Below are 25341 nucleotides of genomic sequence, written 5' to 3'. Positions count from 1 at the left end.
GGTGCACTGCAGCATTGCATGTAAGATACACGTGTCTCTCATGTAAAATGTAGAATATTGGAAGCAACAAATTTCAAAAATTAAAAAATATAACCAATTAAGGATGTTTGAGCATGGTATAAAGTGACGTTGCTATCGAGGGCCATTTAACATAAATTCTTGATTTACATCGTTTGAAAACTACATCAATAGACTTATAAAACCCTCATTTTAGAATCAATTTAAAATGAAGTAGTACTTCTTATTCTTAAGTTTTTATTTTAAAAAGTAAATATTTATTGTTTCATAACGTTTATTTTACTAATCAACTACACTCAATACGCGGTATTCATTTTAAAGTCAACAAATTTAAAATCATAGTAGAGCTATAAGAATAGGCAGTATACATAGTACAAAACGTAATCGTCGATAATGCACGAGCACATGCTAATAAAATATTTAAGCTATTCGAAGATCGATAGTGATGATGAATGGGAGTGCTGTGAACACAAGTTACATAAACATAATGTATCCAAATGAAACAGAGTCAAGTCTTAGGTTAAATTTCATTAAAAACTAAGGCACCGAATTGGTTGCAATCGCAATGGGCCATGTGGTGGGCCCCTTCATGACAATATCTTCCAGCGCGTTCTTGATCTTGATGAAGCGCCGCTTGAATTCTAGACCACAGCCCTTGGACAGCCGAAAATCGACTAGGATCTTGCCGTCCATCTCGATGATGTGAGCCTTGAACACTAGCCGCAGCTTGTTCCGGTCGATGGTGGACACTGTGACCACACCCTCCTCGCTGGCCTTGCAGGTGTATCCACCCAGCCTTTCGATGGTTCCCACCAGTCGCTTGATCGTATCGTCCCAGCGTGTGGTCACAAAGAATCGCGTCATGCGTCGCACCAGGCGCTGGAAGTAGTTCTGCGAGGCGCTCTGCGTCTGGTTCATCTGCGTGGCCAACAGTAGATCATCCAGCAGGGCCGGCTGCGAGAAACAGTAACTGAGGCGCGCCTCCTGGGCCACGGATTGGTTCTCCTGACCCCCAGTGGCCCGACCGCTGCGCAATCTTACATCAAAGTCGTCGTCACTACGCATCGTGGGCATCGGCTGGGAGCAGTAATTCCGCGATATGGAGTCATCCAAACCATTGCTCAGATGAGCACTGGACTGCAAACGCTGTCGCTTGGCCTTGGGCGAGCAGATCTCCAACGCAGCCGCCGAATCCACCAAGTCAAAAGAGCGATCTTTGGGTGATAGAAGAAAAGTTTTTTAGTAAGCATAATCTTGATTTCTTCAGATTTTGTTGACAAAAAACATTTTAAAAACATAAGCAACTCAAGCGAAAAAATGCAAAAACCATTTGGGTTTTGGTGATAAAGCTCTATGGATCTTTGATATACACCATACAGCTAAAATCACCAAAGATCAAATAATGTGCAAACAAAAGATCAACTCATAAAGAAAACATGGCCAAAGTAAACAAAAGCTGCAAACGAAATATAATTAAGTGCACACGCAGATCGGATTTCATTGTTTGGATGAAGTTTCCACAGAGCCAATGCTTTGGTAATCTAGCTTTATGAAGTATTTTAAATCTATCATACAGCTAAAGCGCCAAAGCAGAAGCAGAGCAGGGATTAGATTGTTGTACTTTTAAACACTTTCGATATAACTCTAAATATAACACTTATTAGGAACACCCTTAATCGTTGCAGTTGCATCACCGCCAGTGCAGGCACAGAGAGACTCTCAAGATGTCGAAAGCATTGAGAGTCACTAAGTACCTGAGCCGGCAAAGTGTGCTTGTAGATAAATCACTCGATAAACACTCGAAGGCGCCCACATCAAATTAACACCCTTACCATGCTCGGCGAACTGCATGTTGGACCATTTGTGATCGAGAATCTTCTCCAGGGTTAGGCGGGTGCCCGGACTAGTGGCCAGTACTTTGCGCAACAAGGATATGGCCAGTGTGTCCAGTTTGCTCCATGGCGTCTGTGTTTGCCAGCGATCATTGTCCTTCCAGTTGATGAACTCCGGACAGTTGGCCGATGGCTGATCCCATGGCAATTCTGTGCAAAAATTAAATTGTACAAATTATTTTAGCATTACGCAATATTTGACAAGTGCAAAAAGGAAAACCAAAAACGTGCGAAACGAAAAGCAATTTCAATTAAATATGTAAACGAGTAGAGTATTCGAAACGTGCTTTGACTGCGTAATGATGTTTGTTTTATTTTTTGCATGTTATAACTGTACTATCATTCGATTCGGGGTTCGTTTTCTGATTACTGTAGTTACTGTTGTTGTTGTTGTTGGTGCGTTGTTAAGCAATTTAAGCTGGAGCTTTGGTATAAAAGCTTTAGATGATATACAATGTGCAAAAAACAATCTACAGCTAGAATACCAAAGAAACAGCAAAAATTAAAGGAGAACAAAAAGTGCATGGAAGTCGACAGACAGCGAATGGGAGAGAGATAGAGAAGTGAAACACAAACACAAAAAAAAAAATAACGATAATACATATGCATGTGCGTATATGTACATATGTATATGGATCCCGTTAGATGAAAGCGAGACGAGATGCGTGGCGTGACGATGCGAGAGGAGCTTAGCCGATGATGATGCGTGTGTGACAGAGAACGGAAAGCAAGGCAGGCGAGAACGTGCGGGCGAGCGAGCGAGACAAATATGCTTCAAATTTGAAACTGTTCCTGTCACATTCTTTTGATTTATAATGTTTCGGTGCACAAAATTATAAAACTTGGTCAAAAAAATTAAACGGTGCATTAAACAGTGTTTTTTCCACACGAAACACGCAAACTGACGGTTATATCACTTGTTTCCACCTGATTTGCACTTACCTCCTGCCAGCATTGTGACCAGTATGACGCCACATGACCAAATATCCGCAGGCTGTGCATGATACGGCTTCAGGAGCACCTCTGGGGCCACATACGGCAAAGTGCCGCAACGTTTGTCCAACAGTCGCTCCTTTCCCTTGCATCTGCTTGGCGGAAATGACGAACAGAGCAGAGGTAGCGAAGCGCCATCAGCAAAAGCGCAGAAAGGAACATGTGAAGAAGAGAAAAAAGAGAATAAGTTAGTCTTCGTGATCTTTCGTGTGATTGTGTTTGTATGTAGGTGTGTGTGTGTAAGCTTCTCCTTATCTATTCTAGTGCAGGCTTCCCGAGCATGGGCTAAACGAGTAAGCATAAGCATTTTGGGTACGCTTAAAGCGGAGAGATCAAAGTAGGTGTGATATTTTTCTACAACATGCTGTCCCTGAAATTCTCTATCCTCAATCAAAAAATCTACAAGATCTGTTTGCATATTATCTGCCTCGTTTAACCATCGAAAACTGCATAGCAACAGAAAATTTCTCAAGCGTAGGCTAAAAGAGAAGCCAAAAGCAAAGAAGAACAAAGATATGAGAGATAAGACTGCCTCAAGCTCCAGTTGGAGTGTAAACACATGAGCTTTATGGTGCAGAAACGATGATTTGACAAAAAGTTGAACTAGAAATAATTATTTATGCTTCAATTTTTCAGCACTTTCCCCCCATCTGCACTTTTACACATTATTAGCACAGTCCAAAGCAGAAGCAGCAGTGCAATTAGCAAAATTGAGTTTCTGTTTTAGCCTCAGGGCAGCAAATCCTTGGGGGTTTTTCAATTAACAATTCTGTTTGTTGGTTCATTTTCGCCCAAAAACTTTTCTTTCCTGGTCAGTCAGTGGCCGCGCTAATGGATTTTCCATGCTAGATATATGTAGTACCCCCTGAAGGGGCATTATTCATTTTCTCAATAGTTCTTTCATGCTTGAAATGAACCTTTTTGGCGCACATAAAGGTATTTTTAAATCAGAGTTCAAGACCGATTGTTTCTGTCATCTTAAACCTAAACAAATGGACATGTCTTTATATCATGTTGAATGCTGGTATTAGTTTTTTGTTACAAAAGAATCACATATGAGCTCCGTTGGGATCTTTTATATTTAGTGAAAATTAACAAAAGGTTCAAATTCGTCAAAGGGAAAGGCTTCATTTCTGAAGCAGGATGTTCAAACATTCCTTTCATCATGATTAGACTACTTTTATAGGAATTTATCTACAGGCAACTATTTACATGTCCCCAGCTTTTACTTTGTTTCCGAGTTCCAGCATTATCTGAGAAGATAAATCTATGGTAAACCAAATCTAAGAAAACAAATCTATGGCATATGGATTCCCAGAAACAATATATTGTTTTCCTTACGAGATGAATGCTGCAGACCTACACAATCTTTAAGCAAACAAGACCATCCTGTTCTATACTTCTACCATCATCAATTATTCTCCCAAAACCAAATGGGAGTTTCGGGGTCTGTTTTTGTTTTGTCAGATGTTTCCTTGAAATTCGATTTCGTTGTACCTAATACCTAAACATGGTGGCCATGCCAAAGTCGGAGATCTTCACATTGTCATGCTCGTCCAGCAGCAGATTCTCCGGCTTGAGATCACGATGGGCAATGCCACGCTGATGCAGATAGTTCAGTCCGGACAGGAGTTGGGTGAAATAGCGCTGGGCCTCATGTTGCGGCATTCCCACATCGGGTTCTGCAAAAGAAAAATGCAAACAAAATACGTTATAATAAATACTACTCGGTATAAATGTGCAGTTTAAGAGGTGGTTAAATGGTGTCAGTCAGGCGAAGTAGCAAAAAGATGTCACGGAAATTGAATTAAATTTTGTGACACATTTAAAAAATGGAATTTATGCTTCAACCGCCTCGCCTCGCACGTTCTCTCTTTTCGAGAGTGTATCCTCTATCCCTATACGTATGTGTTTTCCTCTCGAGAGACACGCAAAAACTGAAAATGGAAAATATGTGCAGTAGAGCACAAAACCCGGGTGCCGTGCCCCGGTCAGGGGTCAGACAGGGCAGGTGGAAAAACAAATGTAATGCGAGCGAGAGCATCATCCTTCTGCCTGTATCCTGCCACATCCTGGCTGCCTGCATGCTGTGCGTGTCTAAAGGATTTATGGGCTTAGCCACGGCCTCTCGTCTAGTAGAACACCAAAAACAACAGCAACAACGACAATGGGTCGTACAAAAATGCAATCAACAGTTTTATGAAATTTTAATCAAAGCCTCTGGACACAAACAATGCGTCCAAAATGTTTGTTTAGTTTCCACTTTTACCTGTTGAGATTTCTCTCTCTCCCTCTCTCTCTCTCAACTCTCGGGGTTTGTTTCTTTTTCCGAGCATTAGAAGGTCTCACGTAAGGAGCTAAAAACCCAACAAGTCTTGCACTCGGAAGTGCAGCATTTTCGCCTTCCAACTCAGCTCTCAAACGACATAATCAGAAAGACAGATACGAGAGATGGATGGAAAATACTAGAAAAACCTCAAGAGAAAAAGTCTTCAGCTGAGGGAACTACTCGTAAAAGCTAGACAGATTGTATTTCCTCCTGTCCCTCCGTTCACCTGATTGACTGTCAAAGGCAGGTCCCTGAACATCCTATCCTGCTGCATCCTGCTCGGATGAGTCTCCATTCCCATATCTTTAGCCCCACAATTCCCATCATTTTGTTGCTTATTGATTTTGCTTTTTTTACCATTGCCATTGACTCGACTCGACTCCCCTCAAAGGCAAAGAGCAAAATTATGTTTAGACATTTTCAATGGACGGACTTGATGGAATTTTCCATATTGATTGAATTTTATAGTTTTCCCAATGAACAAAAACGAAACGGAAACCCTTTAAAGGCAAAACAGTAGCCCTGGAAAGGTAGTGGTTTTTTTTTCTATTTGCATAAAAAAAAGTTGATGCAAAGTTTTGTGCAAACAGAAAATTCCAGAAGTTTCTACAATTTTAATTGTCTATCATTCATTCGAGTGTAGCTTTGATAGAGAACAGCAAGGGAGGAAAACATTGGAAAAACTTGAGCTTCAAGAGAGGAATTCAAGTGGCTGGGATTAAATACTGTTTGCTGGTGCAAAAACGTTCGATTTCCTTTGGAAAATGGATTACCTTTTGGGCTTCTTGGGTTGCAAAAGCTTCACAGTAATTAACTTAGATTAAGGGAAAACTCGCTCCGCAAACTCTGTTAAAGTTTTTGGCCTTCAGGCGACGCTCTACTTTTTAAAGAAAATTGCCATCTATTGACTCAGGAAGGTTGTGGCCTGGTCCGTTAGCTTAATTCGCTTAAATTCTTTGAAAGTTCATGAGGATTTAACCACTTTCTATGGTTACAAATTAGTTGGGAAATTCATTCCAATTAAATGCTCAAAATATGAATTACTTTAGTTATCTCTTTATCTCCTTAAGGAGCATAAATTTAATTGTCATTAATTTAACTTGCTGCAAAGTTCTCTTTACTCTGATTCGGTAATGGATCTTCTATAGATCCTCAGAAGATTTATATTCCGAAGTATTTTTCCACAAAAAATCCAACAACGTTTAAATAAAATTATCCTTATACTGGTATTATTTCTTAGACTCTGGATTCCACTTGCAGTAACGAAATAAAAACTTTTATTGAATAAATTCCGTGTTCAACAGCATGAAAACTACTTGGAAACCCCCCACAATCTCTACCTTTTTCCACTCTATATATACTTAGAAAAACTGTAAATATATACACACTTTAGTGAATATAAAAATAAAAACTTCTAGGTAATCATTTTTCTCCATTTTTATAGAATTTCCTGAGAAATGTTGGACATTTTGCTTATTTTTGATAGTCTTCCTCCAGACATTTCCACCTGCTTTTCCCTCTCGGTTTTCCCTGTCTATCCCTTCAGTTGGTTGGCTTCTTGTCACTCTCAATTTGTAATACCTGAAAAGTTTACAGGGAAAAAGATAAAGTTATAACAGGTGTACACCCTCCCCGAGACCATCAGGGACTCGTTCATGGCCCCCATCTATAAGCTGCTGGCATGGCATCCTACTCTCGTTGTTGTCAGCATTCCGTGTGGCGTGTGGCACACACAGAGAGAGAGAGAGAGAGAGTGTGTGGCACATTGTTTGCCATTCATTTATCATGTGGCATGTTGGCTGTTTCCTGCCATCCTGATGCTCTGCTGATGCTGGCGCCATTTGCACAACTCTTTGCGGGTTAAAATTAAATGGAAACGAGTGAGAATCTTCTGCATATACATATATGTATCTGTTTAAGTGTAGAATATTGACTGACTTTAAGCTGGAGTGGCATTGCCACCAGTGCCAACAACAAAAACACATAATTTGCATACATTTCACAAGGACGAAATGAAGTCGCTGAAAATACGCCTCAGATGATCATGATGATGATGGTGACGGGACAGGCACTGTCAGCAGATGAAAGCTATAAAATTGCATGTCAGTAACATTTTAGCATAATTAATTGCATTTCATAAAGCGAGAGAAAAGAGGAAGGAGGCTACCGACCATGTCCTTTTGCTCCAATCACGGGGCCGCCACATTTATGATGGGGAAATTATTCGAAAATTTCATTTGTAATTGAAGTATAATTTATATATCATACTCCACCAGCAGGGCAGGGGCTTCGACGCTCTCCCCCTCCCCAGGAAAGGACGTGCCGATTGAGTGAATGACCAAATAGGTTCAGAATCTATATGTCCTTCTGCTCCTGCTACTCCTCGCTGTCTCTTTCATCTCTGGGTGGGTATAAGCTTAATGAATGCATTTCTGTGCAAACAGACACAATTAAACACACACACACACTCGTACGCACACACGCATCACAGGCGGGGCGAAAGGACATCACATCTGTTTCTGGGAGAGTGCAGTGAGTGGGCAGTAAATGTGTGTGTGCCTTTCCATTATGTTCCATTTGCATATTGAACCTATTTATGGCAACCCATTCATGGCACTCCATGCCATGCCATGCCCTCTCTTCCTTCTCCCTAAAAAAAAAGACTTTTTGTTGCCTGCCCAACAGGCGCTAGACCACATCCAATGAGGACGAGAGAGCGAGAAAGAGAGATGCAAGTGATACCGATTCAGAAGCTTGTGATGAAAGCTCGTGACTAACAGGAATATCGGATGATTAAGTATTCAATGATGCTTCTGTTAACGGATAGATCTCTAAGGCCGACGCACATATGTATGTAAATACATATATGGTGCAATTAGACTGATTTTTAAAAGAAAGAGGATTAATTTGAAGTTTAGTTGCACTTAGGAAATACACACATTTTATCAAGCCAATGATTGTCGTGTTTCATGTAACCAAAGAAAATTTTTGCTAGCGCATGCGACATCTAGTTGATTCCATTGTTTTTGATATTAGTCAGTAAAAATATTAATGGCCCTATGTAGGCAACCCCTTTCCCGGAAAAAAAAAATATATAATTATTAACACCACACATAATTTATGAATTTTGCTTTGATCTCTCTCTCTCTCTCTCACTGTACCACTCATGGTAGATGGCCCACGCTCTCATCACTAGATATAATTAAAAATGGCTTAGCAGCAAGGGACTAAATATGGCTGCCACATTGATTATTGCACTAGCTCCCCAATGCAACCGTACCGACACATCCCCCTCCTATTGCCCATCCCACACAGATACAAACACAGTAGCAGGACGAGTATGATGGAAAGTACAATGACGATGACGGTGTGATTGGGAATAGGAGAAGGAAAATGAGGTATGAGGTGGCAATCAGTGCAAGGATGCCACTTCCATTAGTGGGAGACCATTTTCTCTCTTCCCCCCTCTCTCTCTCTCTCGCAGTCTCTGCCTTATCATCCCTCTGATACGAATAGTACGCGCTGACCTTTTGCCAAGTTGTTAATATTTATGAAAATGCCACGAACTTTGCACCTACTACTCCTCCCCCACTAATATTCTCTCTCTGTGCCACATTCCCTTCCGTCTGTTTTTGGCAAATTGTCATTGCAAGTGGCAGGCAGGCCAAAAGAGGGAGGGACGAACCCCTCCTCTGTAATCAAGATCTGTATCTTGTCAATGTGATTTGTCGGTGGCCCACCACCCCGCTCCCAACTGGTTTTTGGAATGTGTTTTCCATCCATGCCACATCAATCCTCCTCCGCTTGTCGTATGTCTGTGACATTTTTCTGGATTCACATATTGGCATATTTGCGTCTGGGGCCGACGTCTATATGGGTTTTGGCATGTGTCTACTCCACGAGTCGAGTACGAGTATTCTTCCATAACTCTGAGCTGTCTGTCCAGCTGTCTGCTGTCTGTTGTCTGTTGTCTGCTGTTTGTGTGGGTTGCACGGATTGTTAGGTTTTGTGTGGACACATAAGGATTCTAGGACACACATCATCCGAATGGCTGGTAAACCCCGAGTCTAATGAGCAGTCCACTCGGAAAGATGCAGTCCTCTTTTCAAGACAGTCTCGTTTTCTGTGTGGTCTCTCTGGTAACCGCTTTGAGGGATCATTTATGTTATTGGATTCTTGTTGCTGCGTCGTTATTTGGCAAAGTTTTATGCGAAATTCGGGCTTATAGCCAGTTGAGTGGCCAACAAACTTTAAGTAGTTTCTCCAACAGGCTTTTGTAATACACAAAAAACAGTTTGACTACTGTTTTGGTTTGTGGTGCAAGTGGGATTTCACTTTGGTTTTGGAAACTATCCAAAGATAGAAGAAGATTGGTTTTGGCCATGAAATTTCAGTTTCAATCTAGCCATTCGAGCTGTCTTTTTAATGGCATTTAAATGGGCGTTGAATGTCAAGTCAAAGGGGGTTTCAAAGTTTTAGTTCTAGTTTTATTGTGCTTTTATTAAACCGTGTCTGTTTAGAATTTAAGAACGGTGTGAGAAAATCGCAAAGTAAATCTGGAAGAACATTTATTGCCTTAGAATAAAATGATACTTTAATCAAGGCATTAAATTAAATAAATTTTGAGTGCTGAAAACCAGTGGCGGGTGGACTTTTTTAAATGCAAACGGATTCTATTTGTAGATTTGTACGCTCTCAATTTACGACCAAGACGATGCTGAGATTTCGTGGTTCGAAAAAATGTCACTGCCTTTAACCATTGAAATTTATGTGCGTTACGCATCCTTGCTCCACTTGTGCAGATTGGTCGAGTGAGGCATGATGATAACATTGATTCGCTGTACAAATTTCCCCTAAGCGAATAGATGACTCGCACAGATACCATTCGGCACCAACGATTAGGTGTTTGTATAAAATAAATTCCCAAAAATATGTACATATATCGAACTTCAAACTATACATACAATTTTAATGTTTTCCATGAATTAGATTAAACATTTTCCATATTATCGGGGGCAAAAAAACGGTAAATTTAATAAAAAAAAAACAGAAACAGCAGGTTTTTTATCTTTTCCACTATGTGCCTATATACAACCGGTATATCATTGATACCTGAAATCCGAGTTAAGCATTTTAAAATCCCACTTCTATTCCGTACTCACCAATTCGATCGAATAGCTCTCCGCCGGCGGCATATTCCAGGAAAATGTACTCCACACTGCCTTGCGAGCGCTTGCCAAAGAAGCGGAGAATGTGTGTGTCCTGGAGCATCTTTTGGATGCATACCTCCTTCCGCACCGATGTGACGGCATCCGGATGCTTTTTTAGATCCACCATCTTCATGGCCACAGCTTCGCCCGTCTGCCGATTGATGAGCAGCTTCACTCTGCATTTCCACACAGCCACACAGAAAAGGGAAGTAAGGAGATAAAGCGCAGGGATTAGCTATTGCAACAAATCGGGGAAACTGCATTGCTGCACTTGCAACTCGGTTCGGTGTCGTCTGTGCAGCGACTGGTCCGTGTGGCAGTGCCGTGTTCCCCGTTTCGGCGGCGGGATGTCAGGATGCCGCCGCCATGGGACATGCGCAGTGCGGCGCCTGCCCGGCAGGGGGCACATCAGCAGCAGTCGTCGTATACAGCGGGAATACGCCGGAAAAGTGCGTTTCAGTTTCAGTTACAGTTCGTTCGTTTTTTTGCCACTGCTCTGCGGCAGAAGCATTTCCGGTTTATTGACTTCGACCCACACACATCTGAATCCACGAGTACACACACGGACACACACTCACACACTCACACACACGAGCCCAAAGTGATGCCAAAAATTGATGAAATTTTTCGGATGGTAACTTACTCGCCATAGGCGCCCTCGCCCAGGGTCTGGGCCAGTGTCCAGCCCTCGACAAATTCCCGAGTGGCTCCGGCACCGGCTCCCGCTCCCCCGGCGGCTGTTGCTGCTCCTGCCATGAAAGCCGCCATTTGTTTGCTTAGTCCTACCGATAGGCTCCTTTCTCTGGGTCCACGGTTGGAGGAGGTCTAGGTCCTGTTTATTTTGCTGCGTGCCTTAATATCCTGTTGGCCGTATCCTGTGTGTTGTATTGGTGCCTTGCCGCCATGTGGTGTCGTTGTAGTCGTCGTCATCTGCCGCCTGCTAAAGCTTCTGCTGCGACCTCGTGCATAGCTGTCAAAAAGGCAAAAACAAAGATGGCTATTAGTGGAAGGACACACGGAGTAGAAAAAGGTGAGGGGAAAGGATAGATAGGGGAATGAGACGGGAAAGCCGCCAAGCGCCGAACTTTTCTAATTTGTATTGCGATGTGTTCCGCACAATTCCACAACGTTCCGCCGCCGCGCGCTGTCATTCACATTTACGCTTTGTTTCACACGCATACATATACGCCACGCACACTTCTGCGAACGTCAAGGATAGAGAGTAAGAGAGAGAGATCGGAAAAAGCACATGGGGATGCTGACTGCCTCCTGCCTGCTGCTGTTGAAATTTTGTGGTGTACACAGCCCCCCCACAGCCCGAACAGCTTCAACAACGCTTTCCTGCTCCTGCCTGCCGCCTTTAATATTTCATCCTTTGGCATGGTCATGGTTCGTTCGGCTCTCCATCGGGCAGCCGGCCGACAGTCGACACTTTAGCCGGCGCAGGCGCTTCAAAGCTTTTGCGACAAAAAAAAGAGCGCGCAAGCTTCGCTTCGACGAGCAATTGAAGGGAAGAAGGACATGGGGAGTGGAGTTGAGTGAATCATGCGAGTGTGTGTACATGAGTAATAAGGAAGGACAATGGAACATACTAGAGATTATAAAAAAATGAATATACAAAGGAATTTCAATGAAACAAGTTCATAGATCTATAGAAACCACTTTCATCCCTACCTATCCTACCTACCCTTTGAATTGGTTTTTATAGCATTTGTAGTCAAATATGATTTCACTGGTGGTATGTGGGTAAATAGAATGATGATCTGGTTTCAAGAGAATATCGTAAAATGGTATAACAAAGACTTCGACAAAGAAAACATGTTGAGGAAGTTCAAAGGAAGCTCATAGCACTTAGCAGCAACCCTTTAATCTCAATCAACAATGATCATAATTTGACAGATCTAAGTAATACAATTTACACATTAAATGCACAAATCTAGGTCTCCTGGCTTTCACACATGGTATTGCTGTTATTTCCCACTGTGCCTGTTCTATGTACTCCAAGTTGTGTGTACATTTGCGTAGGCGTGTATCAGTGAGTGGGTGGTACAGCACAACACCATCAACAGTCGCAGATTTTCGACTCCCTGCCGCAGTGCCCCTTCCACTCCATCCCATTTCCTTCTCCCTGCGACAAGCCCCCATGGCAGCATATTGCGTATATTAAACTAGCGCTGGAAAAAGCTTACCACTCATCATGCACCATCTCCAGTGTCGGTACAATCACCCCTCCTCTCTCTAGCTTCTGCTCTGGCAATCACTATTCCGCTCTTTCTGGCACCATCTCCGTCGGCTCAGATGTCCCAGCTCTCTCTATCTCCATTCTTTCGGTTACTCCCCCTCTCTGAAACTCCATCTCTGTCCAACCACCCTTCCTCTCTGGCGCTGGAGCTCTCTCTTCTGCCCATCAGCGCAATATGACGTCGCCGTTATGCTTGACTAGCTTTAATTTGCTGCCATTGCTCCCTCTCTCTTGTTCTCTTTTAATATCTCAACGAGCTTGCGCTTGACTGGGCTTGAGTGAATTTTATAGCTCGAGAGGATGCTGTGTTCGCTCAGAGAATTCTGTTAGTTTGGAGTCTGTTCTGCCGCTGCTTCTACTTATTTTGCCGGTGAAGGTTCCTCTGCTCTGCTCTCTGCTGCTTCTTTTGCCGGCAAAGCTTCTCCTGCTTCTGCCTCTTGTAGCTTTGATTTCTCTGCTCTTCTGCCTCTGCTAGCTAGGACTGCGCTGCCACTGTTGCTTTTGGCTTGTTCAACAGGCCACCATTAACATTTCTTATGGGGCATGTCTGTACATCTGTCCTATCTGTACTTTTTCTTTGTACATTCAACAGAGTGGAATTTTTTCCTGCGTAAGTGTCTGTTTGCGTTTGGGTACACTCGTATCTCTGTGTGTGTGTGTGTGTGTGTATTTGAGTTTCCTTTTTGTCTGTTCTCTTTTTTTACTTTATTTTTTTTATCACGTCAGTTTTTCTTTGGGCTATTTTTAGGTTTAATGCCACAGGGAAAACCATTTTTTGCGTGTTCTCTTCCTTCTACAGTTCTTCTTATCCATTCTTATCCATCCATTCTATTCTTATCCTTTATATCCTTTATTTCCTTTTTTTTTCGGTGAATAATGGAAAAGTTTTTTTTAAATCCAATTTTTGCATAAGAACTGGGTTTTGATTATCATGCAAATTGTATAGCAGATTTGTGGATTATGGCTGTGGGATAAATGATATCCTTTGGATTTCCAAGGTACATATTTCGAGATTACTAAGGATATCTGCACCTACTCTAAATGTCCATCCCAAAGTATTATAATCTCTAACACTCCCCAAGAAAAGTTGAGTTAATTTCCCAAAATGATGAAATATCTTTTTCTAAATTATTCATACCACCCCAAACCCTTTTCATAGCAGAAGGTGGGCAAACAGAGGGTGTGGAAGATAACATGTGTTGCACCATTCAAGCTTCAATGAGGAATGGGGGACAACGGGGCGTGTCACACAGCACGTGTCGACAGCCTAAAGCCAAAACCTCAAAAGTGATGGAATGGAAAGGGAGGCTGGGGGAGTGGGAGATACCGGATGAGTAATGAAACTCCACTAAAAACTTTGACAAGTTTTTCACAAAAAGTTTCCACAGCGACGAGCAAAAAAAAAAAAACAAAAGGAAAAAACTTCCACAAGAGAGATATCAAAGTTGGAAAAGTATGTTATGGAGGCCATTCATTCATTCATTCATTCCTGTAGATGTGTGTATGGAAAGACACAACCCCAAAAATTAGTTTCAAGAGAATTCCTTAGTTAAAGTTTAGGCAAAAGGCATAGTTTAAGAATTCTAGATAGAAGATTCTAAGCAAAGTTTGGCTCTGAAATGGAGAGTGTTCCTTTACATATTCTATGAATATGAAAAAGTTTATGCTGTCTAAACATCTCCCTTGATAAAAGACCCAATCTTTCAACCCATTAATTCAGGGGGTTTAATTCTTAATTAAAAAGGTTTAAAGTACTGTATTCCACAATTTCATTCTATTTCGCTTGTGCGTCTCGAGTCTAGGCATCAATGTGACAGACAGTACAAAAAAACCACACATTTAAACCGCAGAAATTCTCTGACTATAGAAAATCTCAATCGAATGGCATCATAAAAACCGCACTGATAATCGTATTTGGACCCAAATCATTAAGAAATTGTCACCTGTCAAAGGCCTCTCATAATAAATGATAAGAAAATTTCTGTGTAATGGGGGAAAACCCATACCCATCAATTTGTGCTGCTTTTCATCGTGCAGCGTTTCCATACTTATCAAAACAATATAAATGACTACGGGGTCGGCATGACAAACAAAAGTAAATTGTAGGACATTTTTAGGCTCCTTTTTTTGGCCCGATCAGATAAATGCATCTTGATTAACTTCGGTGTAATGAAATCTAAGGATATTTTGCTATGACTAAACAGTTTTACAGGAGCACGAAATTGGATGAGAATGAGGATAATATTCATGTAGCCAAAAAGCAGACCAGGACTCCCCACAAAGGAACCAAAACGAAAATCCTAAACAAACAGAACGAGAGCTTTACAGTAAAAATCAAATAAAATTAAAGAGTCAAACGAAGCGCACCAGAAAAGGAGGAAGGGTGATGTTTAAACGTGTCTTTGTTGGAACACTAGCAAACACACACACTCACACAGATACACACAGAGTAGAACCATTTTCATGGATTAGTGGAAAGGCAAAAAGCGAGTCAAGAGAAGAGCAAAGCAGGCCAGCCACAGAGGACAGGAGTCTCTAGCCCTGGACACAAGTGGGTGTGGGGGCATGGGAATACCATCCCAGGAGGACAGTTGAAGTACAGGAGACAGGCAAAACTAGTCGCTGGATGAGTGGGCAGCGAGCAGAGCATAGACCAGGGAAAGCCAGCCAACAAGCGGCTACGAAATTAATGATATTGTGGCAAGTCAAAATCCAGTCTAGCGAGAGTCCAGTCCAAGTCCAGGCCATGGTCAAAACCATCTGGGTTGGCTTATTGGCTAATGCCAAATACAAAAAAAGAGAAGAAACCCTGTAATGATGATGGTTGTTGGTTAGCCAAGCCATTAGCCCCGCAGGAGCCAAGATTTCCCGCAGCGGTTTCGGGTTTCGCCCAGCTCGAAGGGGGGAGGGAAACATTGAGGATTGCAATAAAGAAATTTATGAATATTTTTTATGGCTTGACTGAGACCAAAAGACAGTGCAAAGGAATGATCCAAAGAAACTAATAGTAATAGCTGTTGGAGCAAGCTAGGGCTGAAACTGAACACTATGATTGGGATTACTAATCCATTCCAATTCTTGAAAAATGTCTTCGTCTGGAAGGTATTACTTTCAATATAAAATAACATATCGCATCTCATTTTTATAAGTTTTGGACAGCTTAAAGAACTACAAGCCTACACGATGAGAAAATTCTAGAACAAATTTTGTAGAAATGTCAGTTACTTGTGAGGGATATGAAGGTGTACAAAGCAATCTATAGTTTTCAGGAGCGATGAAAAGGGTATATGTAGTAGTTTAAGACAGAGTCCAATATCTATTTATAGCACGCTCTTCAACATGTATCACCGTTCAAACCCCTTCCTATTCCACGGTAATCGCTATATTTAAGCTTCTTCTAATGATTTATTCTTCCTTATTGCCAGAGGATCCTCTGGTCTGATCATTTTGCAGATAGTAGGCAGATATCCCAGCAGCAGGCGGCTTTCGCAGAGTAGAGGCCTTTGCGACTCGTTACAGCACCACCTCCTCTTCTGGGCCAGGGGGGCACATAGCAACAGCGCGAGTTGCAGAAAAACTTCAGGACAGAGTCGTTGCTGAGGTGTGTGTATCTGTAAGCGTGTGTGTGTGTGTGTAGTGTCGGTCTGCACGGCGGCCGATAAGGCTAAGCAAATACGAGTTTTGTAAAGTATTTCAATTTGAACATTCGCTTTTTTTCGTGCGCCCTGTGCATGAAGAAGGAAGGCTCCAGCGGCCGACTGCTGTTGCTGCTGCGAACAGGAAAGCAAGAAATGAAAAAAGATATTGCATGGCTATAAAAAAAAGAAGAAAAGAGACACAGGCATCGGAAGGATGGACCGACGGACAGGCATAACAGGCTGGCAGACGGACAGACAAGTGGCAAGACCAGCGTTGCAAGTTTTTTTTTCTTCAATTTATTTTTTTCTTTCTGTTAACCTCGAGTTTTTCCTTTTTATTTTGCGGGCGTTGCAAAATGATAAAGAGCGGGGGGAAAAAATGCCGCATATGCAATATCGTTGTTTATAAATTGCACGCTCAAATAAAAGTTTATTTAATTAATATGATAAAGAGCGATTACCGTCGTGTTGGGGTTGGACTGGAGACATCAATGGAATCATTCATCTTCCCCCTTTTCAGAGCGAACACGCGTTTGCGGTTCCTTTTGAGGTTATTTGTTCACATTCTGGCGCTTCCATCTTCATTCTTTTTCTCTTTGGACTGGATCCTTCTTCACCATTCTCCTTGATCCGCTTTATTTTCCTTCTCCTCGTGTCTTTTTGACGTTTCCTTCTGCACTCCATTCTCCTTAGAAGCTTTCCTAACAAGCATCACATCAGGCACGACGGCAACAACTACCCCAAGGGGGTTATAAGAAAAGGCGGTCCGCTACGAATCTAAACCGAAACGAACCGAATTGAACCGTGTTTTGTCGAAAAAGTCACCACTGAAAAATGTCTCAGCCCGCGTCTTCGTCGAAGCTTAGGACACACACACACACACACACACGCGCGCAGAGACACAGACGGTATCCATCCGGCATCCTGTGAGCCGCGTTGTGTCTGTATCTACACCGAAGTCGCCACCTCTTGGCAGGGGCATCTTCGTGGTCCGTCTGTTTTCGACGCCTCTCCATTCTGATTCGGCTTTTCGTGAAATTCGATTGAAAAGCGTTTACTACAATAGTACAACTACTACTACACGGCACTACTATAACAGCGAGTAAAGTTATTTTCGGGTTTTTCTTTTCTAGCTTTTACAAGTCCTGCTGAAGGCCGTTCGTCCTGTTTCACCGTTGAAATGACTCTGCCACCGCCACGCCGCTGTCTTCGAAAGCCTGCCCATAGATTCGGAAACTACCAGAGTCCAACCGGAGAGAGAGAGAAAGAGAGAGAGAGGGAGCAGAGCGAGAGCTTACGCTTGCGCGCGCCAAAACGGTGGAGGATGATGAGGGAGAAAGGAAAGCAACAGCCACACACGGACACACACACGTTTCGTTTATGGTGGTGTGGATCCTCTCTGCAGCCTCTCGCTCTCTCTCTCTCACTCGCCAAAATCTTTCAAGTTTAACTTGCTCTCAGCGACGTTGACAGCATAAAGCCGGCTGCCGGCGAGGGCTGTTGCTCCTTTTTTTTCCTTTGCTTCTGCTACTTCTCTGCGTCTTCTTCGTCTTTTATTTGCCTCCCTTTTCCGCCTTTGCGTCTACCTAACTAACTATACCTTTCGGAAGCTTTGCTAACGTCGCTGACTCTTAGGAATAGAGTGAACCATACAAGAAATTGCGAAACTCGATACTGCCAGCTATTGAAAGCAATTGGATTATAGAGAACTTCAAATAGATTGATTTCAGTAAGAACAAAATCAAATCAACTCACAGTCTGGCGCGCAACTGGTCCACCCTAAAGAGGGGGCGAGGCAGCCACATGCTACTTATTTACACTCGGGCAAATATTTATTCATAAACCCCTTTAGATGTAAACAGATAAATTGTTTCTAAACCATTTTTGAATATAAAAATATAAGGTTTCTAAACATATGTATTCCCTAACGATAAAACTTCTGTTGAGTGCATGTGCAAATACATTTTGCAGTAACTGTGGCTTCTCCTTTCGAGCCTCTCGACTCTTCTATTCCCGCTCCACTCTTTCTCTGTTATTCCATCTCCTTTTTTCTGACTGGACTCACTACTGCTTCCATATTTATTTATTTATTTGTGTGTGTATTCTGCGTAACAGCAACAAAAACATGATTTCAATGCAAAAAACACAACCACAGCATCAGCACAGCAGCAGCAGAGCGACAGCAGCATCCATTTCACCAGCAACTACAACTACAACAACTTTTAGCTTGACAACCAAAAGAAAAGGAGAGAGCTAAGAAAAAGAATAAAAGTAAAATAAAGAAAAAAAGAGACAATAGACGCACGCGGTTGCCGGGGAAACTGTGAACTTGCAGTACGGGGCTTTGCATGTGCGAGTGTATGGGTGTCGTGTCTCGTTCACACTCTCAGGCGAGAAGAGAAGCTGAGGACAAAACAAGATGAGAGAGAAGAGCCGCGCTGCTGTCGAAAAAAAGGCTGACTGAGCAATGGAAAATTAAGATAGGGTGAAGCAGATTTTGTTTTACCATGCAATCTATTGCTTTCATCGTATAACGTGGTTCACATGTAACCATAACACTTAACACTTGCACAAATCTGAAACAAAATATGATCTCTGAAAATGCATCACCCTTCTGTCGAAAGACAGACAGACATACTCCCTCTGCCAAGCTGTCTTTACGAAATGTCTTCTGGCGACACTCAGGGACAGATTATTAGGCTTAATTGATTGGCTCAGCAAATTAATAATAGTTCTATACACAGAAACAATACCATTAGGAAGGGGGTGTGGAAGAGAATTGATTAGGAAATTATTTGCGCATTGCTTGGACATCTGATAAATGGGATAAATATTGTGTATATGGCAAAACAAGCTATTCTTAAAGTTTTCCTCTGTATGCCAATATAATTTTTTTACTTTTAATGTTGGCTGTTTAATATTCCGTGTACTAAGAAACTATTTTATACGAATTATACATTTTATTTTATTTCTTTTGACAAACATTAACTCTAACTTTGCGAAATGGCGACCAAAATAGGGATATATATTTGGTTAAACCTTTGAGAGTCTATAATCCACGCTTTTGACTTTTTTGGAAGTGGGTTTCAGTTCAGTTCAATTCAATTTGGGGTTTCTCGGTCCGACCCAGGAGACGACGTTGACGCTGCTTCAGACGCCGCTGGGATATCTGTCCCGTACGGCCTTTGTTGGCTTCTGCTGCTAGAGGCTTCTTCGGTATTGTCGCTGGGATCTTTTTCGGTTCTAGTGTCGTGTCATCCAGCAGTTTGTATGATACACCGCAATTATCATGACTGCTTATTGTTGTTTCCAGCTCCGATACAGCGGATCCGTAGATGCTGCTGTCGTTGGCGGTGTGGTAAGAGCCAGAATCGTTGAAGCTTGTTTTAGTGGTCGAGAGACTGCTGGTGGTAGTTTTCTTGGCTAGGCGTGTCTTGCGGGGCCGAAAGTATTCGGGATCCGTGATCAAGGGCATCCTACGATGGCCGTTGCAAAGCACATGAATTGGACCCTTGGGCTCGTTCTCTTCATTGAGCGGAAGCGGTTTAATCGATTCCACACCCATGGACATCAGGCCAAAGTGGCGCATCATGGCAACGGCCTCCCGCTCCACGGTGCTCGTGTCGTTCCAGTCTTCCATGGTGGCGTGCTCTCCGAACGGCTTTGTACCGGCGATCTGTTGGATACGCTCCATCATGGCCAGGCAGTCCTGGATTCCCTTGGTCTTGGAGCTCGCCGGCCCGTGCAGCTTATCAATCGCGGCGTTTCGCTTGTTGCGATCCGCTATGAAGTCGTACGTGCTGCTGGGACGTGGAGTGTACTCAGCCTCGCGCTTCATCTCATAGGCCATCTGGCCAGGCACAAAATTACAACCCGGCTGTGGATCGACAAGATCGTCATCGAAACGTGTAGACGGTTTCCAAGCCATTTTGTATCAAAACTAACTGATTTACAGATGTAAGATTTACAGTTAGGCTGAGTCAACAGAAAGTGCGTAGCTTACTTGTAGCGTTCTAGCCCCCCGACTAAACTGGCAATCGTACAACTTAATTTTAAAAATAACAAAAACTAGGGTAGGGGTTTTTAAAACAAAAAACGCAACTTAAACTGCGTTTTAAAAAAGAGTTGCCGCACGCCGCGGAAGGAGAACACGCGTTTGGGCAAAAATTGCGCATTGGGCCACCATGCTGTGGGGAGTTCTCTCACCGGTGTGGTAGATTATTTTGCGCCAAAAAGTCAAACAAAAGGAAAATGTGTAAAATGCACAAAAAACATGCCAGACAAGACGGCTCCAAACGGGCGTACAACTGCTCGGCAGAGGCGGGGATTCTCCACACAATACATATGTCGTGTGGGAATATTAATGTTTATTTAAGCAAACTTACCAGAGGCGTCTCTTTTTGCACACCTTCCGGCTGCCTTCTTTTGGGTTGCTACGTATACACAAAATGCACTGGCTCGCGCACAAACGCCCGGCTGACAAATGGAGTTTTCCACTCAGCACTCACTTCAATTTCGACGTGCACATGCTTTCATTTACGAATTTAATTAAAAATTTGCGAAAAATGGCCAGGCTGCAAGTCGTCAGTGTGACCGCCGAGTTGTCAACAGTGTGACCGTGGATTTATCGTTAATATATACCGTCCGACCGTCAGAAATATACCGTAAATATACTGAAGAATATTTTCGAGTATTTTTCGGTATATTTTTAAAATGTCAAATGACATCTGTTCGTTATCGGCATCGATACTTTGCATTCGATATAGAGAAACTGTCGACTAGGCGTTAATAGAGACGGACAGACGGACAGACAGACGAACTCAATCGACTCGGCTATTGATGCTGATAAAGAATATACATATATACTTTATGGTTCGGAAACGATTCCGATCTAATATACCCCAATACCCATTTTGAGTATCGGGTATAACAATACTCATTTTGAGTATCGGGTATAATCAAAGCAATCGCCGTAAGAAAACTTAAATTAAACATAGCAAAAGAAAATGGAAAAAACACATGAAAAAATTGATATCAATCAGCTGGACAAGGATCAGCTAAAAACGGTGAGTGCAGCGGCATTATTTGCGCCTAATTTCCGCGCAATCAGCTGATTTAGCCGATCTATTCACTAATCGCTGATCCACCACATGTAGTTCTCCGACTTTCTGATATCCTACAACCGCTTAACCGAGATGTGCTTCAAAGACTGTGTTCGCGATTTCACATCCCACGAAGTAAAGGAGACCGAGGTAAGTGAGATGAGATGCGATTCGCTCAGTCCATTGACCAGTATCCATCCGCCTTGGTGTTTTTTGCAGGTGAAATGTTCGCTGAACTGCATGGAAAAGTACCTGAAGATGAACCAGCGGGTGTCGCAGCGCTTCCAGGAATTCCAAATGATTGCCAACGAGAATGCCATGGCCATGTTGAAAAAGACTGGCAAATAGAAATAGAGCTATTACTTTTAAGCGGCGGGCCACATCATGGACGCACACCAATAACTATAGAAAAGAATGCATTTTTGATGCATTTGTGAAGAAAAAATAAAGAGATGACAAGCAATGCACCAGAGAACCAACAGCTAAGCGCCTTAAATTGTATTAATATTCGATGTACCTGTGTGCTTTATTGTTGTTTTATTTACGGGCTAGAGATCTCGTTTAAAAAAGACACAAATGTGATTATTTAAGGTTGATCTGTTCGGATCAATCGTTTGGTTAGCTCGCCTTTTGTATCCGATTGGTTTGTAAATTGTTTATTGTTAAAATTGGCTTATTTTAAGGACTCATCTTTATTGGTTTAAACCCTTTTCTTAAGCAAAAACGGTCAACAATTTCCACTAAATTAATTTTTTTTACATGGTAACTACAATGTGGGATTTTGGACCTTACTTTGTTTAAACATTTTTCTTAAGCATCCGTTTTGATTTAATTCAATACGATCAGTTGCAATATTGATAGCTTATACTCGGAAAAATGTAGAAATAATAAAGAAAAACTTAAATCACTTTCACTTCCCGAAAAAATAGCTTACAATACTTAGTAGTACATATAACTATGTACGTGTTTTGCCTACGTGCCCAGCTTGGAGTACATATCTTTAATAATTTGCATTCTTGTCATCCGTGTGGCGCAGAGCCATGAATCTTTGATCTGAAAGACATCAAACATCTTGCGATCCTCCTTGAACGGCTTGTAGTACAGGTCGTAGATGATGCGGAGGATACGCTGGATGTTTTCCTTGGTAGTGCCGTTGTGCTCGCGATAGGTGGTGTTCTTGTGCATCTTCGTGTATTCCCCGTCGTCCCACCAAAAAGGAAAGTCATCCTCTATGATAGTCTCCAAGGTAATGGTTATTGGATGGTCCGTGGCATTGGTCAATGTTTCGTTGGCCGCCTTTGAAGGAGAGAGAGACAGCGTTTTGCTTTAGGATTGCATTGGATTTAATATACAATCACTTACTTGAGGTACACTCCAGCGCCAGGACAGTACTGGTTTCTGCTCCTTGGGTGCTGTCGATGGTGATGGCTGCTGCTGAGTAGGTTGGGGCACCTCTGTTGGAACCTCTATCGTCACCGCTGTCGGGGCCTCTGTCGTCACCTCTGGCGGTACCTCTGTCGTCACCAGTTCCACGTACTCCATATTCTGATCATCCCCCTGGACGTCGTGCTCGGCCATCGACAGAGCCAGCTCATTGTCCAGATCCTCCATTTGCATATTGTCGGCATCGGCCTGTTCCTGCTCCTCGATGAGGGCCTGCCCCTGCTCCTCGACAAGTGCATGCCCCTGCTGCCCAACGACTGTCAGCGGCTGCTCGTCGATGAAGGCCTGCTGGAGCGCTTCATCCGCGGGTTGATCAATGGCCTCGTACCAGTGCAATTGGCCATTTAATTCGACAGCCTAGAAGATTAAAAAAAGAATTAGTGCTTTCCAGAGATATAAATGCTTCCAGTACTCACTATCAGCTGCTTTTGGCCAATGGTGTCCTGCGTTCGTGCCAACGTTTCATCCGCCTCGGGGCATTCCACAACTATCATATCATCATTTTCCAATTCCTCAAATAACTCATCGTACAGTCGTTCCTTCTTTTTCTGTTTTGGTTTTTTCGTCTTCACTACCACTTTCTTTCCCGTTTCAGCATCAGCCAAATTCGGCACTTCCTCCGGCTCAGACTCCTTATTTGTGTATTCTACATCACTCAAGCCATTGTACCGCACATTCCGCCGCGGCCTCAGAGTGGACTTCCTGTCCGGCACAAAGCTGCTTTGAATTGGCTCCACCTGCTGCCCTTCGTCCGGTTCCGTCTGCTCCTCTTCTTGATGTGAGACCACTTTTCTACTCAAGCCCCTGTGCCTTTGCTCCATATGTCGCCTCAGATTTGGTTCCCTGTTCGAGCTGTAGTCGCACAGCGAGCATGTATGGATGGTCACAATCGGTTTCACCTTCTGCCGTACGTCCGGCTCTGACTCCGACTCCGCATCTTCTTCATTTGAGGACTCTATATCACTCATCCAATTGTGCACTGCATCCACATGACGATCAAGGTTCGCCTGCCTTTTGAAGCTCTGGCTGCACAGCGAGCATTTATAGCTCACAATCGGCTTCGGCTTCCGCCGTTTTTCCAACTCCACCTTCTGCCGTACTTCCAGTTTCACCTTCTGCAGTACTTCCAGTTTCACCTTTTGCAATACTTCCAGCTTCACCTTCTGCCGTACGTCCGGCTCCGCTGCTTCATCATTTGAGGACTCTTTTCCACTCTTGACACTGTGCACTTGCTCCAAATGCCGAGCAAGATTCTGCTTTCTTTTGGAGCTGTAGTTGCACATGGCACATGAATATCGGAATCTCGGCACATTCGGCTCAAACTGTGCAAACGGCACCGTACTAGGTCCTTCGTCTAGCTCCGGCTCCGGCTCCTCTTCTTCGGAAGAGTTTTTTCCACTCAGGCCACTGTGCCGCAGATCTACATGCCGCCTGAGGTTCCCCTTCCTCTCAGAGCTGTAGGTGCACAGCAAGCATTTAAACGCCTTGTCGCCTCTCAATGGATTGTTGTGCACCGTGAGGTGGCGCCTCATGTCATATGGACGATTCGTTGAGTAGGTACATCCCGTCACGTAGCAAACGATAGCGGCGGGCTTAATGGACTTGTACGCCGGTGCCTCGCAACCCGGATGTCGATTGTTGTGGTGCCTTTTTATGTTGGATGCCTTGTCCGAGCTGTACCAGCACAAATGGCACTTGAACGCCCGTGCCTCCAAATCCACCTTCGAGTGACTCGCCTCATGACGCCACCTGTTGTAGGCACGGTCGGTCTCGTAGTTGCAGTTGTCAAAGCAGCACTTAAACTTCCCGTTTTCCGTGTCCTCAGGCCGCAAACTCCTATTATTTTCCATTTAGGAGACGCGAAAAGTTGTTGTGCATTTTCCAAAACAAATATTGCCAACCAGTCTCGATAAGAAATCGAACTTCGTCCACTTTACCCCCTCTTTTTAAACAGTTCAACGATTTGAAAAATATGACGTAAAATATTACTGGTTGTAAATTCTTCATGTAGATCCACAATATTTTTTACCTAAACGGCGCTAAATTAATTAAATTTTGTATTTTTTCGGTGGAAAATTAAAATTAAAAAAATTGGCCTTCAATGGGTTAATTGTTCTCCGTCAAGGGCTGGAAACCATATTCCTCGTTTTGCCAAGCCCACATAATTTTATACGATTCATGAATAGTTTTGCTACTTAACTGGCTTATTCTAAATACTTGCTTTTATTGCATTTTGCGTAAAAAAGGTTTTAGCGAAAATGGTCAAACAAATGAAACGTACTAAAACGTAAGAGAAAAATCGTTACAATTGTTCAATTTCTTTATTCCGTTGAATAATTCTGCCTAACTAAAACCATTAGCTCTGCCCACATAATTTTACGCCATTAATGAATAATTTTTCTACCTGATTGACTACTTTTAAGTACTCTCTTTTATTGTATAGTATAGTAAAACAAGGTTTAAGCAAAAAAGGC

At 42.8% G+C, this 25341-nt stretch overlaps 4 protein-coding genes across 4 annotated transcripts; 1 reads left to right on the top strand and 3 right to left on the bottom strand.

Moving 5' to 3' along the window:
* Nucleotides 1-274: 274 nt before the first annotated feature.
* grp (serine/threonine-protein kinase grp) lies at nt 275-20965 on the bottom strand. The gene is made up of 7 exons (XM_015180819.2): nt 20708-20965; nt 11086-11412; nt 10395-10618; nt 4408-4585; nt 2853-2995; nt 1851-2060; nt 275-1232 (listed from the first exon to the last, which is right to left on the bottom strand). Exons 2-7 carry the CDS (start codon nt 11208-11210, stop codon nt 556-558), a joined length of 1557 nt encoding a protein of 518 aa, XP_015036305.1. The 5' UTR covers nt 11211-11412; nt 20708-20965; the 3' UTR covers nt 275-555.
* squ (squash) lies at nt 19261-20483 on the bottom strand. The gene is made up of 2 exons (XM_001356888.4): nt 20326-20483; nt 19261-20266 (listed from the first exon to the last, which is right to left on the bottom strand). Exon 2 carries the CDS (start codon nt 20248-20250, stop codon nt 19414-19416), a length of 837 nt encoding a protein of 278 aa, XP_001356924.4. The 5' UTR covers nt 20251-20266; nt 20326-20483; the 3' UTR covers nt 19261-19413.
* Nucleotides 20966-21205: 240 nt separating the features above from the next.
* On the top strand, nt 21206-21899 carry LOC6903126 (mitochondrial import inner membrane translocase subunit Tim9-like). Its single transcript, XM_002132800.3, has 3 exons — nt 21206-21388; nt 21479-21574; nt 21644-21899. Exons 1-3 carry the CDS (start codon nt 21329-21331, stop codon nt 21770-21772), a joined length of 285 nt encoding a protein of 94 aa, XP_002132836.1. The 5' UTR covers nt 21206-21328; the 3' UTR covers nt 21773-21899.
* Nucleotides 21900-22097: 198 nt separating this feature from the next.
* her (hermaphrodite) lies at nt 22098-24804 on the bottom strand. The gene is made up of 3 exons (XM_001356887.4): nt 23284-24804; nt 22787-23224; nt 22098-22720 (listed from the first exon to the last, which is right to left on the bottom strand). The coding sequence occupies exons 1-3, from the start codon at nt 24715-24717 to the stop codon at nt 22397-22399; spliced, it is 2196 nt and encodes a 731-aa protein (XP_001356923.3). The 5' UTR covers nt 24718-24804; the 3' UTR covers nt 22098-22396.
* Between the last annotated feature and the right edge of the window lie 537 nt (nt 24805-25341).

This window comes from Drosophila pseudoobscura, chromosome 4 (genome assembly GCF_009870125.1).
Source record: "Drosophila pseudoobscura strain MV-25-SWS-2005 chromosome 4, UCI_Dpse_MV25, whole genome shotgun sequence".
NCBI lineage: Eukaryota > Metazoa > Arthropoda > Insecta > Diptera > Drosophilidae > Drosophila > Drosophila pseudoobscura.
Note: the sequence above shows the minus strand (reverse complement) of the source record. Positions and strands in the feature narration are given on the sequence as shown.

Excerpts from the sequence above, each read along its gene's own strand:
- grp (XM_015180819.2), bottom strand. The coding sequence starts at position 11,210 with ATGGCGGCTTTCATGGCAGGAGCAGCAACAGCCGCCGGGGGAGCGGGA. Across the intron at positions 4,586-10,394 it reads AGAGCTATTCGATCGAATTG|AACCCGATGTGGGAATGCCG; the intron begins GTGAGTACGGAA and ends TTTCTTTTGCAG. Across the intron at positions 1,233-1,850 it reads CATGCAGTTCGCCGAGCATG|ATCGCTCTTTTGACTTGGTG; the intron begins GTAAGGGTGTTA and ends TATCACCCAAAG.
- squ (XM_001356888.4), bottom strand. The coding sequence starts at position 20,250 with ATGGCTTGGAAACCGTCTACACGTTTCGATGACGATCTTGTCGATCCA.
- LOC6903126 (XM_002132800.3), top strand. The coding sequence starts at position 21,329 with ATGGAAAAAACACATGAAAAAATTGATATCAATCAGCTGGACAAGGAT. Across the intron at positions 21,389-21,478 it reads ACAAGGATCAGCTAAAAACG|TTCTCCGACTTTCTGATATC; the intron begins GTGAGTGCAGCG and ends CACCACATGTAG. Across the intron at positions 21,575-21,643 it reads ACGAAGTAAAGGAGACCGAG|GTGAAATGTTCGCTGAACTG; the intron begins GTAAGTGAGATG and ends TGTTTTTTGCAG.
- her (XM_001356887.4), bottom strand. The coding sequence starts at position 24,717 with ATGGAAAATAATAGGAGTTTGCGGCCTGAGGACACGGAAAACGGGAAG. Across the intron at positions 23,225-23,283 it reads TTGGCCAAAAGCAGCTGATA|GCTGTCGAATTAAATGGCCA; the intron begins GTGAGTACTGGA and ends TTAATCTTCTAG. Across the intron at positions 22,721-22,786 it reads GGCGCTGGAGTGTACCTCAA|GCGGCCAACGAAACATTGAC; the intron begins GTAAGTGATTGT and ends TCTCCTTCAAAG.